General features: G+C 40.1%; 1 protein-coding gene across 4 annotated transcripts in view; it reads left to right on the plus strand.

Moving 5' to 3' along the window:
- prmt7 (protein arginine methyltransferase 7) overlaps positions 1 to 18,703 on the plus strand; it is a 95,132-nt gene that overhangs the window by 21,377 nt on the left and 55,052 nt on the right. For all 4 annotated transcript variants that reach the window (XM_031900119.1, XM_031900120.1, XM_018093070.2 and 1 more), the window contains 4 exon segments: positions 4,308 to 4,420; positions 5,227 to 5,456; positions 16,168 to 16,348; positions 17,456 to 17,583. In XM_031900119.1, the coding sequence (XP_031755979.1) occupies positions 4,308 to 4,420; positions 5,227 to 5,456; positions 16,168 to 16,348; positions 17,456 to 17,583 (652 nt within the window).

An 18,703-nucleotide genomic window follows, 5' to 3' on the forward strand; every position in this document is an offset into this window, starting at 1 on the left:
TGTTAACCCCCCCTACCTGTGAAATAACCCCTACAAACTATATATTTCTGAAAAGTGCACACCTTCAGCTATTCAGAGACACCAGAGACACCACTCTTCTCTTTCTACATGGAAAATTGTGGCCGCAGTCCCTTGCAGAAGTCAGCACTTCAGAAATCAAGGAAAAACCAGATAAAAAACCTAGATTTCTCCCCAAAATCTCCATGGCAACTACCAAAAACTTACTAACCCTCAATTTGCAAGTTCCCCTGAATAAAACGATACCCCATATGTATGGGTGCACATAAAGACGTGGCCACCAAATGCCCCCAAACAGGGGCAATGCATAAGGGGGGGCTGTGCTCTATGTGCTCTACCTGCAGTTATTTAGTCTAAACACCCCCATACCTGTGAAATAACCCCCGCAAACTATATATTTCCAAAAAGTGCACACCTTCAGCTATTCAGAGACACCACTCTTCTCTTTCTACATGGAAAATTGTGGCCACAGTCCCTTGCAGAAGTCAGCGCTTTGGTCAGAAATCAAGGAAAAACCAGATACAAACCTAGATTTCTCCCCAAAATCTCCATGGCAACTACCAAAAACTTACTAAACATCAATCTGCAAGTTCCCCTGAATAAAACGATACCCCATATGTATGGGTGCACATAAAGACGTGGCCACCAAATGCCCCCAAACAGGGGCAATGCATAAGGGCAATTTCAGTTGAAATTTTGGGGGCTGCGCTCTATGTGCACTACCTGCAGTTTTTCAGTGTTAACCTCCCCTACCTGTGAAATAACCCCCACAATCTATATATTTTTACGAAAAGTGCACATCTTCAGCTATTCAGAGACACCACTCTTCTCTTTCTACATGGAAAATTGTGGCCGCAGTCCCTTGCAGAAGTCAGCGCTTTGGTCAGAAATCAAGGAAAAACCAGATACAAACCTAGATTTTGGTCAGAAATCAAGGAAAAACCAGATACAAACCTAGATTTCTCCCCAAAATCTCCATGGCAACTACCAAAAACTTACTAAACCTCAATTTGCAAGTTCCCCTGAATAAAACGATACCCCATATGTATGGGTGCACATAAAGACGTGGCCACCAAATGCCCCCAAACAGGGGCAATGCATAAGGGGGGGTCTGTGCTCTATGTGCTCTACCTGCAGTTATTTAGTCTAAACACCCCCCTACCTGTGAAATAACCCCCGCCAACTATATATTTATGAAAAGTGCACAGCTTCAGCTATTCAAAGACACCACTCTTCTCTTTCTACATGGAAAATTGTGGCCGCAGTCCCTTCCAGAAGTCAGCGCTTTGGTCAGAAATCAAGGAAAAACCAGATACAAACCTAGATTTCTCCCCAAAATCTCCATGGCAACTACCAAAAACTTACTAACCATCAATCTGCAAGTTCCCCTGAATAAAACGATACCCCATATGTATGGGTGCACATAAGTACATGGCCGCCAAACCTGAAAATGCATAATATTGGGGCTGCACTCTATGCACCCCTTTTTTTTTGCCTGCACCCGAATGAATGGAATACGCTCGGGTGCAGGCACATGTAGCCGATATACGCATGAAAATGCGTGAGAATGCAAAGTCTCGCGTTTTCATGCATATATCGGCTACATGTGCCTGCACCCGAGCGTATTCCATTCATTCGGGTGCAGGCACAAGTAGCAGGCGTAGGGCTGAATTTTCGGCAAGCGTTTTTCCACTTGCTGAAAAAATCAGCCCTACGCCATGTGTGGCATCAGCCTAACCCTTGGCAATAGAAACTACCAGAACAATCTTAGCACCTCTGGACCTTTCTAGAACAACTGAAATCAAATGAAGTTAAAATGGAATAAAACCACTAAAAGCAATCAAAGAACAATAATTGCAATGAAATCGGTGGTCAGAGCCCTGGATCCACCAATGTCACTGCAAAAGCAACCTTTTTGGGGCACTAAACACACAATAAAGAACAATGCAAAGATAAAACACCATAAAATCAGTAAATTCAAATAAAAACCACTCAAACCAACAGAAGAACAATTATTGCAATGAAATCGGTGGTCAGATCTCTGGATCCACCAATGTCACTGCAAATTCAGCACCCAATAGCAATAAAAAAGTTACAGTGCAATAGAATTATTCAAAAACAGAAATCAATTATGAAAATGCAAAAAAAACACTAAAATGCAACCAAATAAATCAGATAATTATAGAGCAAGATCAGAAATAAAGTTTTAGTAAAAAAAAAAGACTGCCAAAGAAAGCAAAGAAAGAAAGAAAAGAAAAGAAAGAAAGATTTTTTTTTTTTTTTTGCTAAGTGTAAGTGTGTGTGTAAGTGTCTGTGTGTGCTTGGGAAAGTTGTAAATAAGTGTGTATGTGTGTAAAAGTGTAATAATGACAAAGATAGAAGAAGAAATGGAAAAAAAAAAATTTTTTTAGACAGTTGAGATAGAAATAAGCAAAATAAACAGTGGTTAGAGAGTTGTAGTTCAGCTCACACAATGCAGGCAGGCGATCAGGGCGACCAATCCAGCAGGAAGGCAGCAGGAAGGCAGCAGGGGGGCTCCAGCAGTCACATGTGCGCAGCAGGAGTGAAGAGGCGACGCGGGGGCGGCGATATTTAAAGGGACAGCAGTGGACACGTCATCAATGCGTGTCCACTGCTGTCATTGGCTGAGGGACCGGATCGGTATGTATGTTGTTATTTGCTCGTTGCCTAGGGGGTTGTGAAGGCTTTACAAGCGCTGCGCTGCTTTAAAAACGAGCGCAGCGCTTGTAAACCCGACAGTGCCATTGGACGTAGATTCTACGTCCCATGGCACTTTGGTCCCTTAGTGCCTTGGACGTAGAATCTACGTCCCATGGCACTTAAAGGGTTAACCCTTTCACTGCCACCCGTTTTGGACAAAGCGGAACTTCTACTGCCAGACAGTTTTTGAACATTTTGCACTGTTTCACTTTAGGGGCCTTTCCTCAGGGGCACTTTTAGTTTACCCAGGAAAACAATATATTGTTTTTTTCGGGACAACCTAAGCTTTTAAAATATGGTAAAATTTTTGTGTAATTCCAATTCTGTAACAAGATATAGGCTTCTAAATGTGTAAAAAATGAAAAAAATTATTTTCCATAATATAAACACATACACCAAAAACAAAAATTAGTTTATGCATGAAAATACAACTGATTTGGAAAGTCCCATGTCTCCTGAATGTGCCAATACCAAATATATATAGTTTTATGGAGATTTCTCACTTGTATAGGTCAAAAACTCCCAGCAGTGCTCCAGAATTCTGCATACTTTAGATTTCAAGGCCAAAAATAATAGGAAGAACTGTCTGTCTACTCCAAACTACCAAGTTGCAATGCTTTCCTAAAGTTATAGTTTTTTATCAAAATTTGTGAATTTTTTTAAAAAATCGTTTCAAAGCTTCCAGACTATAGTATCCTATCTCCTACAGGTCATAAAGTAACCAGATAAAACACCCTAAATATGAACGGAAGGGGTCCTCTGAACAGTTTGATACACAACATGTATAGGTTTAGCTAAGTATGTGGCATGTAGGGGCCCCAATGTGAACATACCCCCATATGTACTGTCATTTCTGTCATTTTAGCTTCTGCAAAATCAACACATTTACATCATTTTATGTAGAATAAAGCTACAAAAAGTATGCTCACCCCAGAAAGCCATATTAGAGTGTGTTAGTGTGCAAAATGGGGAAAAAAACAAAAAAAAAAACAACCTGTGCTAAATTGTTGGACTGACTTGCCTGCCCCCTTGGCTCGTTGCCGAGGGGGTTGGGGGCAAGCTGACTCTCTGCACCGGCGGCTTTTGTGTTAGAACCAATAACGTAGGTACTACGCTGTAAGCAGATAACGGCTTTTTTTAAAACAACATAGTACCTACGTTATTGGCAGGGAAAGGGTTAAAGGGGAAATAAAGATTTCTGCTTTTACTAATTTGTTGCCTTAGTGATCAAAGCTGGGGTTAAGTCCCATTCAAATTTAGGTTCAATAGTTTATGTTTAGTAATTTGACACCCTGTCTTTGGGATATCTGATTTATTTGAAATGTCCATCATCCAATAGTTATTATTATTATATTTGGATTAAATGGCACATTATATTTGCTGTATTTCATCCTACCAACACTGTAAATGTAACTATAACACTTTAAAGCAATTAACACTTTAAAGTAATTTTTCTCTGGTACTTTGCATGGGTTTTTTTTTTGTTTTTTTTATATGAAGCACTCAACTAGAACTGGCCGTTGTATGTTTTTAATGCTTCCATTTTGTCATGGCCTCTTACCATGTAGATGGAGATATGAAGAGCAAGGCCAATATCCTGATCACAGAACTGTTTGACACAGAACTAATTGGGGAAGGTGCCTTGCCAAGTTATGAGCATGCTCAGCGCAACTTAATGCAGGTAGATACGACATGATGAATTGTTGGAAGTATTCAAAACCAGCATATGCAATTAAGTGGGGTAATTAATTTAGCTATTTATATGTTCATAGGCTGGCATCTCATTACATATATAAGTATACTATTGCATTCATTATTAAAGTTACACTTCTGTTTTCCCAAAAGTATCCAGAAGTGCAGATTAAAATTAAATATAACCAACTACAGCCTGACAATTAATTTGGGCACCTTAAGGGAACCAGACAATGCTCTGCTAAGTTTGATAACCATGTCTCTAGTTCAGGTACTGTTATATAAGAAGACTTGTCGAGTCTTGCAGATTAGAGTGTTGGCCTGTGGAACCCATAAAGAGTCTAGCAAGCTAGAAATAAGTAGTAGATAATAATACTAAGCATATCATTATCTTTTAATAGTTCTACATTGGATATGGGGGGAGCCACTTATGTTTTAAAAATGAAGGGGCTGCTGTTGTTTAAACAACATTGGTACACAGCGTATGCCTTAGAGATTGTAAATTTTAATTAATACTGAAAAGGCAGTTACTATTCAAAAAAAAAAAATGTAAGTCAAAGTTTCGTTTAACTTTTTATAAGTTTTGTTGTTATTAAATGTTTTTTAGTGTGCTCATAATGACTCTTTATTTTTTTGCTGCAAACAGTTTGTTCCTGCTGTGACATTAATTTTCTACTTAGTAAACATAATGTTGGGAGGTATGGCTAATGCCATGGCAATATGATGAATAATCAGGGGTCCATATTTGTGGATACACTAATTTGAGTTACATTTCTCTCATTTTTTGTGCCACAGGATACATGGGAGGCTGTTCCTCACTGTGCCACTGTTTATGCCCAACTTGTAGAGTCTCACAGGTTGTGGAGCTGGAACAAACTTTTTCCTTTAAACCTGGAAACTGGAGACATTAGGCCACACCCTGAATTGGAGTCCTGCCCTGGAGCCCCGTCGGTGTGTGATGTACAGCTAAGTCAGCTGAGTCCCAAGGATTTTAAAATCCTCAGTGAAGTTCTCTGTGTCTTTCGGTAAGAAATGGCACTGATACCAGATGTTATTAAGCTATTTGGTACAAAGTCACTACAGGGATGTTTCTGAGATTTAAAGTAGAATTTTGTAACTTGATTCAGCTATTAAATATATACAGATAGGGCACCTGTTATCCAGAATGCTCGGTGCATGGGGTTTTCCAGATAAGGGATTTTTCCATAATTTGGATCTCCATACCGTCAGTCTACTTATAAATCATTTAAACATTCATTAAACCCAATGGTATTTGTCTACCTCCAGTAAGGATTAAAGGAAAACTATACCCCCAAACATTGAGGGGCTCTATAAAAATATATTGCAAGCTCATATATAAAACCCTGCTTCTTCTAAATAAACCATTTTTATTGGTTAAGTATTTCATTAAGGTTTCATTTTTATTTGTTAAGTATTCATTCTGGGGGTATAGTTTTCTTTTAGTTATATCTTAGTTTGGATCAAGTACAAGGTACTATTTTATTATTACTGAGAAATAGGAAATCATTTCTCAAAATTTTAATTATTTGCTTCCTTCCCATAATTCGGAACTCTCTAAATAACAGGTTTCTGGATAACAGATCCCATGCCTCTACTTTTTATTCAGACACTACTGGCTGGGTAGCGTCAATTATAAATGCTGCCAGTGAATAGATTTGCTTGTTTAAGCTGGGCCTGTGCTTAAAGGAGAAGGAAAGGCCAAGTCAAAATGTTAGGCACCCCCAAGTGACTTTAATCGCTTACCTTGTACCCCGGGTTGGTGCCCCTGTTCGGAGAAAACCACACCAGCCCGGGGTACCTGCAGTGAGTGCTTCCTTCTATGTACGCGCACTTGCGCTTGTGCAGTAGATTGAAAAAAAAAAAAGCTGAACTTTAACCCTTTAAGTGCCAGCAGAATTCGACATTTCGGTTCCCCTCAGTGCCAGACGTTTTGTAAACATTCTGTGCTCTCTCAATTTAGGGGCTTTTACTGGGAGAAGGGTTAAGTTTAGGTAGGCAAACTATATATTGTTTTTTTCAGGAGAACCTGAGCTTTCCAAATCTGCCAGAGATTTTGTGTATTTCCACTTCTGGAACAAGATTTAGAGCTTGAAATACAAAAATTTTTTTATATTTTTAATGATATAGGGATTTATAGCAGAAACATATTTTATTTTATGGACAAAAATTCAACTAATTTGGAAAGCCTCATGCCTCCCGAACGTGCCAATACCTGATATGTATAGTTTTATGTAGATTTCTGACTTCTATAGATCAAAAACTCCCAGCAGTATATTACCAAATTTTCAAAGCATTACAGCAGAATACAGCATACTTTAGATTCCAAAGCCAAAAATCCTGAAACATTAGGTTTACCCCAGGAAACCATATATTTTTGAAAAGTACACATTCTGCCGAATCCGAAATGGGTAACCATGTCTTCCAACTCGTAAGTACCAAACAGCAATGCTTTCCTGAATTTAGCAGTTTCTATAAAAATTTATGAAAATTCTAAAAAATTACCTCAAAGCTTCCACTTTCAAGCACGTTATCTTGGCATTAGGTACCAAGAAAACATATCCTAAAGTTTGATGCCCATTGTGCATAGGATAACTAAAGTATCTGGCATGTAGAGACCCCAAAAGGAAGTTAGTACAAACAAATTGCCCCGGAGATCTCTTTATCTACTGAAAATTCAACATGATTACTGCATTTTCTGTGGGGTAAAAACACAAAAAAAGCCCAGAAACAACTGTTGAGGTACTGGTTCATAAATTTGATAATTAGAAACAGAGACTGACAGCACAATTACCGGTGCTGACGTTGCAAAGAGTGGTTGAATTCACAGAGCGGGCGCAACTTGCACAACATGCAAGGGGCAAGGAGAGGCAAATAAACAAATTCACCAGTTTATTATCACGTACCAACAACACCCAGCGAACAGACAGATCAACAGGGAGGAAGGAAGATGAAAACAAGACATGCCAGAAGGATCTGTGGTTAAAGAAGTTATCAGACAGGGAACTTACAGAACCAGAGAAGGATGTCTTAGCCAAGGGACTGAACTTTGCAGTGGCCCCACGGTATGTCCCAGTGGTAGACTTCATCACAGCCACAGAATCATCAATCCACAACAATAAGATACCAGTGGATGAGGCTGAAAACATCCGGTTAAAAGTATCAGCAGCCCTAGCTAATGCTAAAACTCCCCCTCCAACCTAAGTCTGCAAGAGAGGAGGGCTCTGACATCACTTGCCAAGGACTCAAGTGTCACCATCCTGCCAGCAGATAAAGGAAGGTGTACAGTGGTACTGAATACATCAGACTACCATGCCAATGTGTCCACACTGCTCAACGATTCAGACACATATGAACAACTCAAGAGAGATCCAACAAGCAACTACAAGAAGAAGGTTATAGACTACTTGCAGCACCTTGAGAAGGAAAAGGTCATCAGTCCAGCTTTGTACCGTCGCCTTTACCCAGGTGAAGCCACTCCATGCCTATATGGACTCCCAAAAATACACAAAGAAGGAGCCCCTTTGAGGCCAATTGTCAGCAGCATTAACTCTGTGACTTATAACATTGCTAAATACGTGGCCAACATCCTAGCCCCCTTAGTTGGAAACACAGTACAGCACATTCAGAACTCCATGGACTTTTTCAAAAAAGGAGTTAAAGCTGGAGATCGATGATACAATGGTGTCCTACGACGTAACATCTCTGTTCACATGCATTCCCACTGCCGAGGCAATTGAAACAGTGAGGAAATGGCTGAAACAAGACACCACTCTCAGCGGCAGAACAAAGCTTACCCCAGAACAAGGTTGTTCCTTACTGGACCTATGTCTCAATACCACTTACTTCAAGCACAAGGAAGTTTTCTATAGACAAAAACATGGCTGTGCCATGGGTTCGCCTGTGTCTCCAATTGTAGCGAACCTTTACATGGAAGAAGTGGAAAAGAAAGCCCTGGACACCTTCAAGGGAACAACACCAAGTCATTGGTTCAGATATGTGGATGACACCTGGGTCAAAATCAAAGCATGCGAGGTTCCAGCCTTCACCAAATACATAAACTCAGTGGACAAAAACATCACGTTCACAAGGGAAGATGTGAAAGACAGCAAACTTGCTTTCACAGCTAACATCAAAACCAAATCCAAGACCAGCAGAAGGACCAGACCAACAAACAGAAGGGGAGGAACACAGCAGGCGAAACAACATAGTCATCCCATATGTCGCTGGAACATCAGAAAAACTTAGGAGAATTTTCAACAAACATCACATTCCTGTGTTTTTCAAACCCAGCAACACCCTGAGACAAAAGCTGGTGCACCCTAAAGACCCTACACCCAAGCACATGAAAAGTAATGTGGTCTATGCTGTCCAGTGTAGTGAAGAGTGCTCTGACTTATACATTGGGGAGACAAAACAACCTCTCTGTAAGAGAAAGGCCCAACATAGGTGGGCGAACTCCTCAGGACAAGACTCAGCAGTCTATCTACACCTCAAAGAAAAAGGTCACTCTTTTGAGGACAGTAACGTGCATACCTTGGACCGAGAGGACAGATGGTTTGAAAGAGGTGTGAAAGAGGCCATTTATGCCAGCCTGGAAAAACCATCCCTGAACAGAGGAGGGGGCCTGAGACACCGCTTGTCACCTACATACAATGCCGCTTTGACATCCTTACCCCGGCGGTTTCACAAAAATTCACACTTCCAGTCATGTACTTTGAAGGATTAAAACCTTCATCAATGAGAATCATGGTACCATTGTGATTGTATCATACCTTTTTACACCTGTCAGTTTCAGCTAACACCTAACTGAACAAGTTCAATGGAACCATTGTGATTGGATGTCTGTGACTGTACTACCATCAAGAGTTTAAATACCGGGGAATTCCCTACCAGTCATTTGAACTGAAGAAGCCACTTGGATGAGTGGTGAAATGTTTTCAAGAAAAACTCAGAAAAGTCCAGTTGTTTTAGACTTAATTCTTCTAGATACAAAAAAATACATTGACCCCCCCAAACACATATATTTTCGGAAAGTGCACATTCAGGCGAATTGAAAATGGGTATCCATGTCTTTCTACTCCAAACTACAGAGTCGCTATGCATTCCCAAAATTGGCAGTTTTAATGAAATAACTGAAAATCGCATCACACCTTCCACTTTCAAGCACCTTATCTCCCACATAGCATTAGGTACCAAAATAACACATCCTAAATATGAAAGCCAAGAGTCCACTGAACAGTTTGATGCCCATTGTGCATAGGATCACCAATATATCTGGTATGTAGAGAACCCAAAAGGAAGTTAGTGCATACAAAGTGAATACGCTGCAATATAAGCTACCGGCATGTATGTATAACTTTATTTATAAAGCTCTACTTATGTACACAGCACTGTACAGTAGAATACATTAATATAAACAGGGGTATTAAAATAAATAAATACAAAGTATTACAATAAGCACAAATAAATAAGATACAATTGTAATAAGATAACAGTCAAAGACATAGTAACATAGTAAGTTGGGTTGAAAAAAGACAGATGTCCATCACGTTCAACCATAATGCCTACTATATTGACTGGGGCAATAGTACTGCCAGGACAGTAAATGGGAACAAGTTTATAAACTTGCTGCATGACAACTTTATGTCACAGGTTGTTGAGGAGCCAACCAGGAACAATGCTATACTAGATCTAGTGATCTCTAATGACCCAGAACGCATAGCAAATGTGCAAGTGGTTGAACCCCTGGGTAATAGTGACCATAATGTTATTTCATTTGATGTTTGGTGCAGGAAACAAATTTACACGGGGGCAACAAAGACACTGAATTTTAGGAAGGCAAATTTTAGCTCCTTAAGGGCAGCGCTTCAGGGCATAGATTGGGGCATTATGTTTTCTGATAAAAATACAGAGCAGAAATGGTTGTCATTTAAAATGATATTAAATCATTACTGTTCTCAATTCATTCCATTAATAAGAAAATGTAGAAGTGTTAAGAATCACCCCATGTGGCTTAACTCTGAGGTAAAGAAGTTAATAGGGAAAAAAAGGAAAGCTTTTAAGAAATATAAGTCAGAGGGGACAGTAGCTGCGTTTAATGAATATAAACACTATAACAAGTGTTGTAAAACAGCAATCCAGAAGGCAAAGATAGAAAATGAGGAGCGCATCGCGGCCGAGGCCAAGACTAACCCCAAAAAGTTTTTTAAGTATATTAATAGTAAAAAGATGCAGGTTGAGGGTGTGGCCCCATTGAGTTATAATAACAATATGGTTACAGCGGATACAGAAAAGGCAGATGTGCTTAACCAGTTCTTTTCTTCTGTGTATACAGTAGAGGAGCCAGTGGGCCAAGTCCCACCCAATAGCTGCACTGTTGCCTCAGCTCCAACTACACAGTGGTTGGCACAGGATATGGTGCTTAAAGGGTTACACACGATAAATGTAAACAAGGCACCTGGGCCAGATGGAATACACCCTCGGGTACTGAGAGAGCTAGGGGCAGAATTGCAGTGGCCCTTGTTTCTGATATTCTCAGACTCTCTTTCATCAGGTATGGTACCTAGTGATTGGAAGAAGGCGAATGTCACTCCCATATTTAAAAAGGGAATAAGATCTCAGCCTGGCAATTATAGGCCTGTAAGTTTGACATCCGTGGTGGGCAAGTTATTTGAAGGCTTGTTAAGGGATCACATTCAAAATTATGTAGTGGAGAATGGCATTATGAGCAGTAATCAGCATGGCTTTATGAAGGACAGGTCATGTCAGACCAATTTAATTGCTTTTTATGATGAGGTAAGTAAGAAGCTGGACAGTGGGGATGCAGTAGATATAATCTATTTGGATTTTGCCAAAGCATTTGATACCGTTCCCCACAAACGACTGCTTTCTAAGCTAAGGTCTATTGGTCTTAGTGAAGTCGTTTGCACATGGATAGAAAACTGGCTACAGGATCGGGTACAGAGGGTGGTTGTTAATGGCACATTCTCTACTTGGAGTAAGGTTCTCAGTGGGGTCCCTCAGGGTTCTGTACTGGGTCCACTTTTGTTTAATTTGTTCATAAATGACTTAGGGGAGGGTATTATGAGTAATGTATCAGTGTTTGCAGATGACACAAAACTCTGCAGACCAGTCAATTCTATCCAGGATGTGACATCCCTGCAGCAGGATCTTGACCAACTGGCAATCTGGGCAGCTAAGTGGCAGATGAGATTTAATGTGGATAAATGTAAGGTCATGCACCTGGGATGTAAAAACATGCAAGCCCCGTATACCCTTAATGGGACTGCACTAGGCAAATCCATAATGGAGAAGGATCTTGGAGTCCTTGTAGATAATAAACTTGGCTGTAGCAAGCAATGCCAGGCAGCAGCTGCAAGGGCAAACAAGGTTCTGAGCTGTATTAAAAGGGGTATAGATTCACGGGAGGAGGGGGTTATTCTTCCCCTTTACAGAGCACTGGTAAGGCCCCATCTAGAATATGCTGTTCAGTTTTGGTCTCCAGTGCTCAAACGGGACATTATTGAGCTAGAGAGGGTCCAGAGAAGGGCAACTAAGCTGGTAAAGGGTATGGAAAGTCTCAGTTATGAAGAAAGACTGGCCAAGTTGGGTCTGTTTACACTGGAGAAGAGGCGCTTAAGAGGTGACATGATAACTATGTATAAATATATAAGGGGATCATATAATAACCTCTCTAATGTTTTATTTACCAGTAGGTCCTTCCAACGGACACGAGGGCACCCACTCCGTTTAGAAGAAGGGAGGTTCCATTTAAATATTCGGAAAGGATTTTTTACAGTGAGAGCTGTGAAGTTGTGGAATTCCCTCCCCGAATCAGTCGTACTGGCTGATACATTATATAGCTTTAAGAAGGGGCTGGATGGATTCTTAGCAAGTGAGGGAATACACGGTTATGGGAGATAGCTCTTAGTACAAGTTGATACAGGGACTGGTCCGATTGCCATCTTGGAGTCAGGAAGGAATTTTTTCCCCTCTGAGGCAAATTAGAGAGGCTTCAGATGGGGTTTTTTGCCTTCCTCTGGATCAACTTGTAGTTAGGCAGGTTAGGTATAGGCATTATGGTTGAACTTGATGGACGTATGTCTTTTTTCAACCCAACTTACTATGTTACTATATAAAGACACAAGAGTATGGAGGTCCCTGCCCCATAGAGCTTACAATCTATATGGGAGGCATGTGTATTATGTGCCATAAGACTCCCTAACATTACGGAGACTGTAGAAAACCATATATTTTCCGAAAGTACACATTCTGACAAAACAAAAATGGGTAAATACTTATTTCTACTGCAAACTACCAAACTACAAAGGTATGCTAAACAGAAAGGTTTTTTGACATTTCTGAAAATTGTCAGCTTGCATTTTACTTCATTATATACCCCCACATTTTGTAACGTATCAACTTAAAACATTCTAAATATGAACGCCAGGGGTTTACTGAACAGTTTGATGCCCTATATGCATAGATTTACCAAACTATTTGGTGTACAGGGGCACCTAGATAAAAATAGTGCATATGAATTTTCACATATGACGCTCCGGCTTGTGCAAATTTTGCACCTGGTATGTGTATTATGTGCCATAAGACCCCCTAACCATACAGGGCCTCTAGAAAACCATATTTTTTCCGAAAATACACATTCTGACAAAACAAAAATAGGTAAATACATCTTTCTACCGCAAACTACCAAACTGTGCTAAACAGAACGGTTTTTTTTAACCTTTATGAAAATCGTCACAAAGCTTGCATTTTACCTCATTATGTACACCACATTACGTAACATGCCAACATAAATCTAAATATGAACATCAGGGGTCTACTGAACAGTTTGATGCCCAATATGCATAGATTTACCAAACTATGTGGGGTACAGAGGAAGCCAAATTTAAATACAGCAGACAAAATGTCCATGTGAAATGCAGTAAAATTGCTACAATCCAAAAAAAGTCACTAAAATCAATGTTTTTTTTTTCCTAGTGATATCTGCAGTCAGAATCACAGTTTGAGTATTTTGGCTTGGCAAATTTTGGCAAATTAGTTTTACAGACAAAGTCAAGCGAACAACAACTATGCATAACTGAAAATGCAATAAAATGGCTAAAAATGCAATAAAATGACTAAAAATGCACCAAAATCACAGAAAATGTAATAAAAACACCAAAATAATACACAAAAGGTATTTACGTTATCCACAATGGCAATAAAACATTTTTTTCAGGCAAGAATAAAAACGATGCGATAAAAAATCAAAATGACATAAGTGTGTAAGTGTGTGTGTACACTAGGTAAAATGTGTTTTGTGTGTGTGTGCAAGTAAGTGTGAGTGCTGTTAAGTGCTGTGAATGTGTGAACCCCCACCAAAAAAATGTATGTGTGTTTGTGTGTGAGTATAACTGTGTATTAGTGGATTATGTGTGTTTTTTAACACCTACCTTGGACAAGCAGTCACACAGATCCTCTGGAGGTGGGAGGAAGGACCCAGGAGCCGTGCTGCAGCTTCTCCCTGCGATCGGTGATTATGCAGAGAAGGAGAGCAGGAAATGTCAGGCACGGCACAGACACCGTGTCTGTCATTTCATATGGGGCCCCTGGGCAATTGCGCCCCAGGGGCCACTCGTTCCCCCCTGTGCTTGTTGTCCCCCCTGTGCAGCAGGATGTAGAATCTACGTCCTGTGGCACTTAGGTACTTTTATACACAGGATGTAGATTCTACGTCCTGTGGCACTTAAAGGGTTAGCAACAAAGTCGGCTTTTCACTCTACTGCCCAGGGATTTTGCCAGCAGAAGAAATGAGGAAGAAGGAATCGCTCACTACAGGTACTGGTGCATTTTCTCCTAACAGGGGCACCAGCTCGGGGTACAAGCTAAGCGAATAAAGTCACTTGGGGGTGCCTAACATTTTGGCACCCCCAAGTGACTTAGCCTTTCCTTCTCCTTTAAAATGAGAATATACATGTGACACCATTGCTAAACTAAGCAAAATAAATAGAATTTGTGTTTCACTCTGCCTTTTCTTTAAAAGATTGTCCACATTTTCCAATTTTTTTTGCCATTATGAAGCACTAATTACATTTTTTTTAGTTCCACCTCCCTCACCCAGAGTTCCTTATCTACCTTTGAACAAACAAACCCTTCCCTTCTCTAAGGTGCAGCCTTATGGCTTAGTGCCACACAGGGCTGTTTCTTGATACAGATACAGAAAAGCGCAGGCAGAGAATCAGTCCCACCAGCCTCCTACCTTGCCTGCACCCAGAAGCATTGTCTCTGGTGCAGGCAGATGCAGTGGATATTGACTGTGAAATGCAGACGCTCTCATTTTTTGGCTGATATCCACCTTATCTGTTGGACAATGCTTTGGGGTGCAGGCAAGGTAGGAGGTTAGTGGCAGTGTAGGGGCCAATTCTCAGCCAGCTTTTTTCCGCAGGATGAGATTCAGCCCTGTGGTAATATACTCGAGTATAAGCCGATCCGAATATAAGCCGAGGTACCAAATTTTACCTAAGAAAACTGGAAAATCTTATTGACTCGAGTATAAGCCTAGGGAAATGCAGCCGCCAATCACCTAACACCAACCGTGCATACATAAACACATATATAAAATTCAGAAAAATCAAATAAATAAAAATCACTGTAATTTAAGCCTAAATACTGGTTTAAAAAAGGAAAAGAGAACATAGAAAAAAGGAGAAAGAGAAAAATTAAACAAGATGCAGGAAACCAACCAGTATAGCTGAACTGCAACTCAAACACTACATCGAGTCTATCAAAAAAAATTTAGGGAGAACAATGTAGGCAGATACAGGGACATGGCTAATATCTGTTGATTTACACAATACTGGATAATATCATTGTGCCAGGTCAGGTACCTCATGTAAAGTTCTGTGCGCCGTAGGTGCGGGTTGCTATGGTAACCGAGACGCTAGGAAAAGATACTGAACCTATGCGTGCAGCGCTTATAGTACAGGAACCGTTAAGAGCAACCCGTTGCTGGTATAATTGTGGGACTGATGCGGGCTGGAAGTCTGTGGCACACGCACATATATAACGGTGGATTTACTGTATAAAGCAATATATGTATGGCAAGTGAATGGGCGCATGACGTCACTTCCGCCCCACGCGCCGCTGCAGCGCAGAAGAGCGCACATCATATAAGGATACTCAGCGGTTCCAATCACAGCACCGAGCTGCTGTGGAAGCTGGCATACCGTAGGCAGAGAGAACGCAAGTGCCGGTATTTAACTGAACACTGACGAACGCGAGTGCTGGTATAACATGCGACTATGTTTTTAACTTCCCTGCTGCGAATGTGTGTGGGGGGCTTTAGAGGTGGTGCGGGTAGCCTGTGCTGTTGGCGGGGGCAGCGACAATCACTTGGAGGGGTCTGTATTAGTTGAGTACTCGAGTATAAGCCGAGGTTGCTTTTTTCAGCACATTTTGTGTGCTGAAAAACTCTGCTTATACTCGAGTATATACGGTAGTTTTATCAGCTTCTCCTCTGCTTGGTGGAGCCAGGAAGTGCTTAACCTAAAGTGCTATAATTTTCTTGTTTAGTGCCACAAATAACAAAAACCATAGATATTTCATAATTAAGACAATAGTTTAAAAAAATTATGTTCACCACAGGGGTGTATATTTTCACAAGTTTTTTTTGCTTTTATGCATTGTAAGCATTTTCTGCTTTTTTCCTTTCTGCAGGGTGAATTTTAGTCAGCAGGTTAGCAGTTCACCAACTTCTCATCCTGTTCACTTCAAATGCTTGGCCAGGGGAGCAGCCCAGGTTGTCCTGTCTTGGTGGGAGATTGACATGGATCCAGATGGATCAATAACCTGCACCATGCAGCCAAGTTGGATGTATCTGGCTCAGCAGCCTGTCCCTGTAAGGATTTAATGGATAAAGCTCATTTCATTTAGAGGGATTCTATTTTAACATGTACCCATTCTAGTATTTGTAAACGTGTATATTTAGAAAAAGTTTCAAACTTAACGAGTCTTATGAAATTTACTTCCCACAAGCACTGACTGTTAAAGTGAGGGTGGTTTAACCTTTAAATTAACTTTTAGTATGTTATATTGTGGCCAGTTCTAAACAACTTCCCAGTTGGCCATCTTTATTTTTTTTTTTTAATGGTTTTTTAATTTTTTTGGCTTCTTCTTTTGACACATTCCACCTTTTAAAAGGACGTCACTAACAGCAGACAGACTATTGCTGTGTAAAAAATTATTTTTTTTAACTTATTTTTTTATTCAGGTCCTCTCCTATTCATATACCAGTGTTTTATTCAAACCACTGCCTGATTGCTAAGGTTGTTTGAAAAATTCCAAATTAGAGAGTTGCTGAAAAAAGTGAAATATTTAAAAAATAGCACATAATAAAAAAAAAATTAAAACCAATTGCAAATTGTCTTAGAACATTATGCTCTGCATTATACTAAAATCTAACTCAAAGGTGAACAACCCCTTTGGCAGCTTACACCTGTAAGTGGGGTGTTAGCCTATCCATAAAAAAGTTGCACCCCTATCTTGTGATGCTTTGTTCCTACTTGCTAGTGGAGTAAGGGAGTTATGACAGGTAGGGTTGCATTTTCAGACCTAGCTGTAGATGCCTAGATTTTTAAATTGTATTTATATTTCTTATTTGTGTCCTATTACTGTAGTTTGGATTATTTGTTATTATGTTGCATATAAAATAATCCAAAGAGCATACTGTGTATAGATGGGAGTGTGCAAATGTTCTCTCCCAGGACTTTTTTCTTCTATTATATAGTATGTTGTTATTGGTATTGTGTGGTTGTACCACTTCCCTACTGGAAATTCTAGAATGGTGCGGGTTTTAAATACATTTAGTCTACATGATTTTTTGTTTTGGATTGTAACTGTCCCTAAAATTCAAGACCCTATAGTAATAAAATGCATTGCAAAATTAGGCCTGTTAGGTTCAGAACGGAAAATTATTAACATCAATCACTTTGTCTTCTTATACTAGTGGAGGGATCACTGGATGCAATGTGTATATTTCTTGCCAAAGGAGAGTCTGGTAACACAGGGTGAGATGTGGTGCCTTACTGCTAATCAGGATGATTACTGCGTGTGGTACAGCCTAACCAAGTCCAGGTATAACCCTTCTTTTGCTTCATTTTTAGAGCTACTCAACTAACTTAAAGGTAAAAACATTACATACAAAACAGATTTTGTTAACTGCAAAACAGTAAGAGAAATTTGAAGGGGCTCAACTAAGGGTTTGCTAATACTGTTTTTGTGGGATAATGGATACTCCTTCAGATTCTAAAGGGTTATAAATGTTTTCTCAATTAGATTGTAAGCTCTATGGGACAGGGACCTCCTTCCTACTGTGTCTCATACAACATGGCACTTGGTCTCTCTGTATTTATACATGTTTATTGTAACCATTGTCCTTCCTGTGTGTAATTGTGTATATTGTAAGATTATACAGATCTGCTTATCCTTGTAGTGCTTTATAAATAAAGTTATACAGCAGGTTGAATGATCACCTTGACAGATAGCTTACTCAATGAATAAAAAGTCCAGAAGTGTTCTCCAATGCTTCTTTATGCTTCAAGATAGCAAAGGTATAAACATAGAGGCTTTTTCATAGGTAAATTTCTAATGAAGTTACGCAGCTTACACACACTGCAGTCTTTTCATAACACACTAATCCAAAGGGGGAGTACAGCAGGAAAATGGAGGGCGGGAGCAACTATCTAGCAAGAAACAGCAGGGGTGAAAGGATGATACCAAATACCATTAACTCTTTTACTGCCAACGACGTATGGGATACGTTGTGGCAGTAAAAGGGCTTAAACGCCAACGACGTGTCCCATACGTCGTTGGCATTTAAGCGCTGCAGAGAGCTTCTAACAATGACAGCCCCCCTGGGCAATGTGCCAGGGGGGCTGTCATGAGGGTCCTGCGATCGATCGGGTCGCAGGACCCTCCAGGAAGCAGCAGACGCACTTCCCCCCCAGCGCCGGCCCAACTGAAGAGGAGCGATCGGGTCTTCAGGACAGGTAAGGAGTTTTTTTTATTCTTGCATTTACACACTTAGACACACATTTACATACATTTACACACTTACAGCACACATTTTAGCATTTTTTTTTTTTTGGTGTTTTTTTTTTTTTTCATTTTTCACACTTTTATACACTTATTTACACTCATATACACACACACTATCACACAAGTTTTACACATGTACACACATGTATACACAAAC

The sequence above is a fragment of the Xenopus tropicalis genome, chromosome 4 (genome assembly GCF_000004195.4).
Source record: "Xenopus tropicalis strain Nigerian chromosome 4, UCB_Xtro_10.0, whole genome shotgun sequence".
NCBI lineage: Eukaryota > Metazoa > Chordata > Amphibia > Anura > Pipidae > Xenopus > Xenopus tropicalis.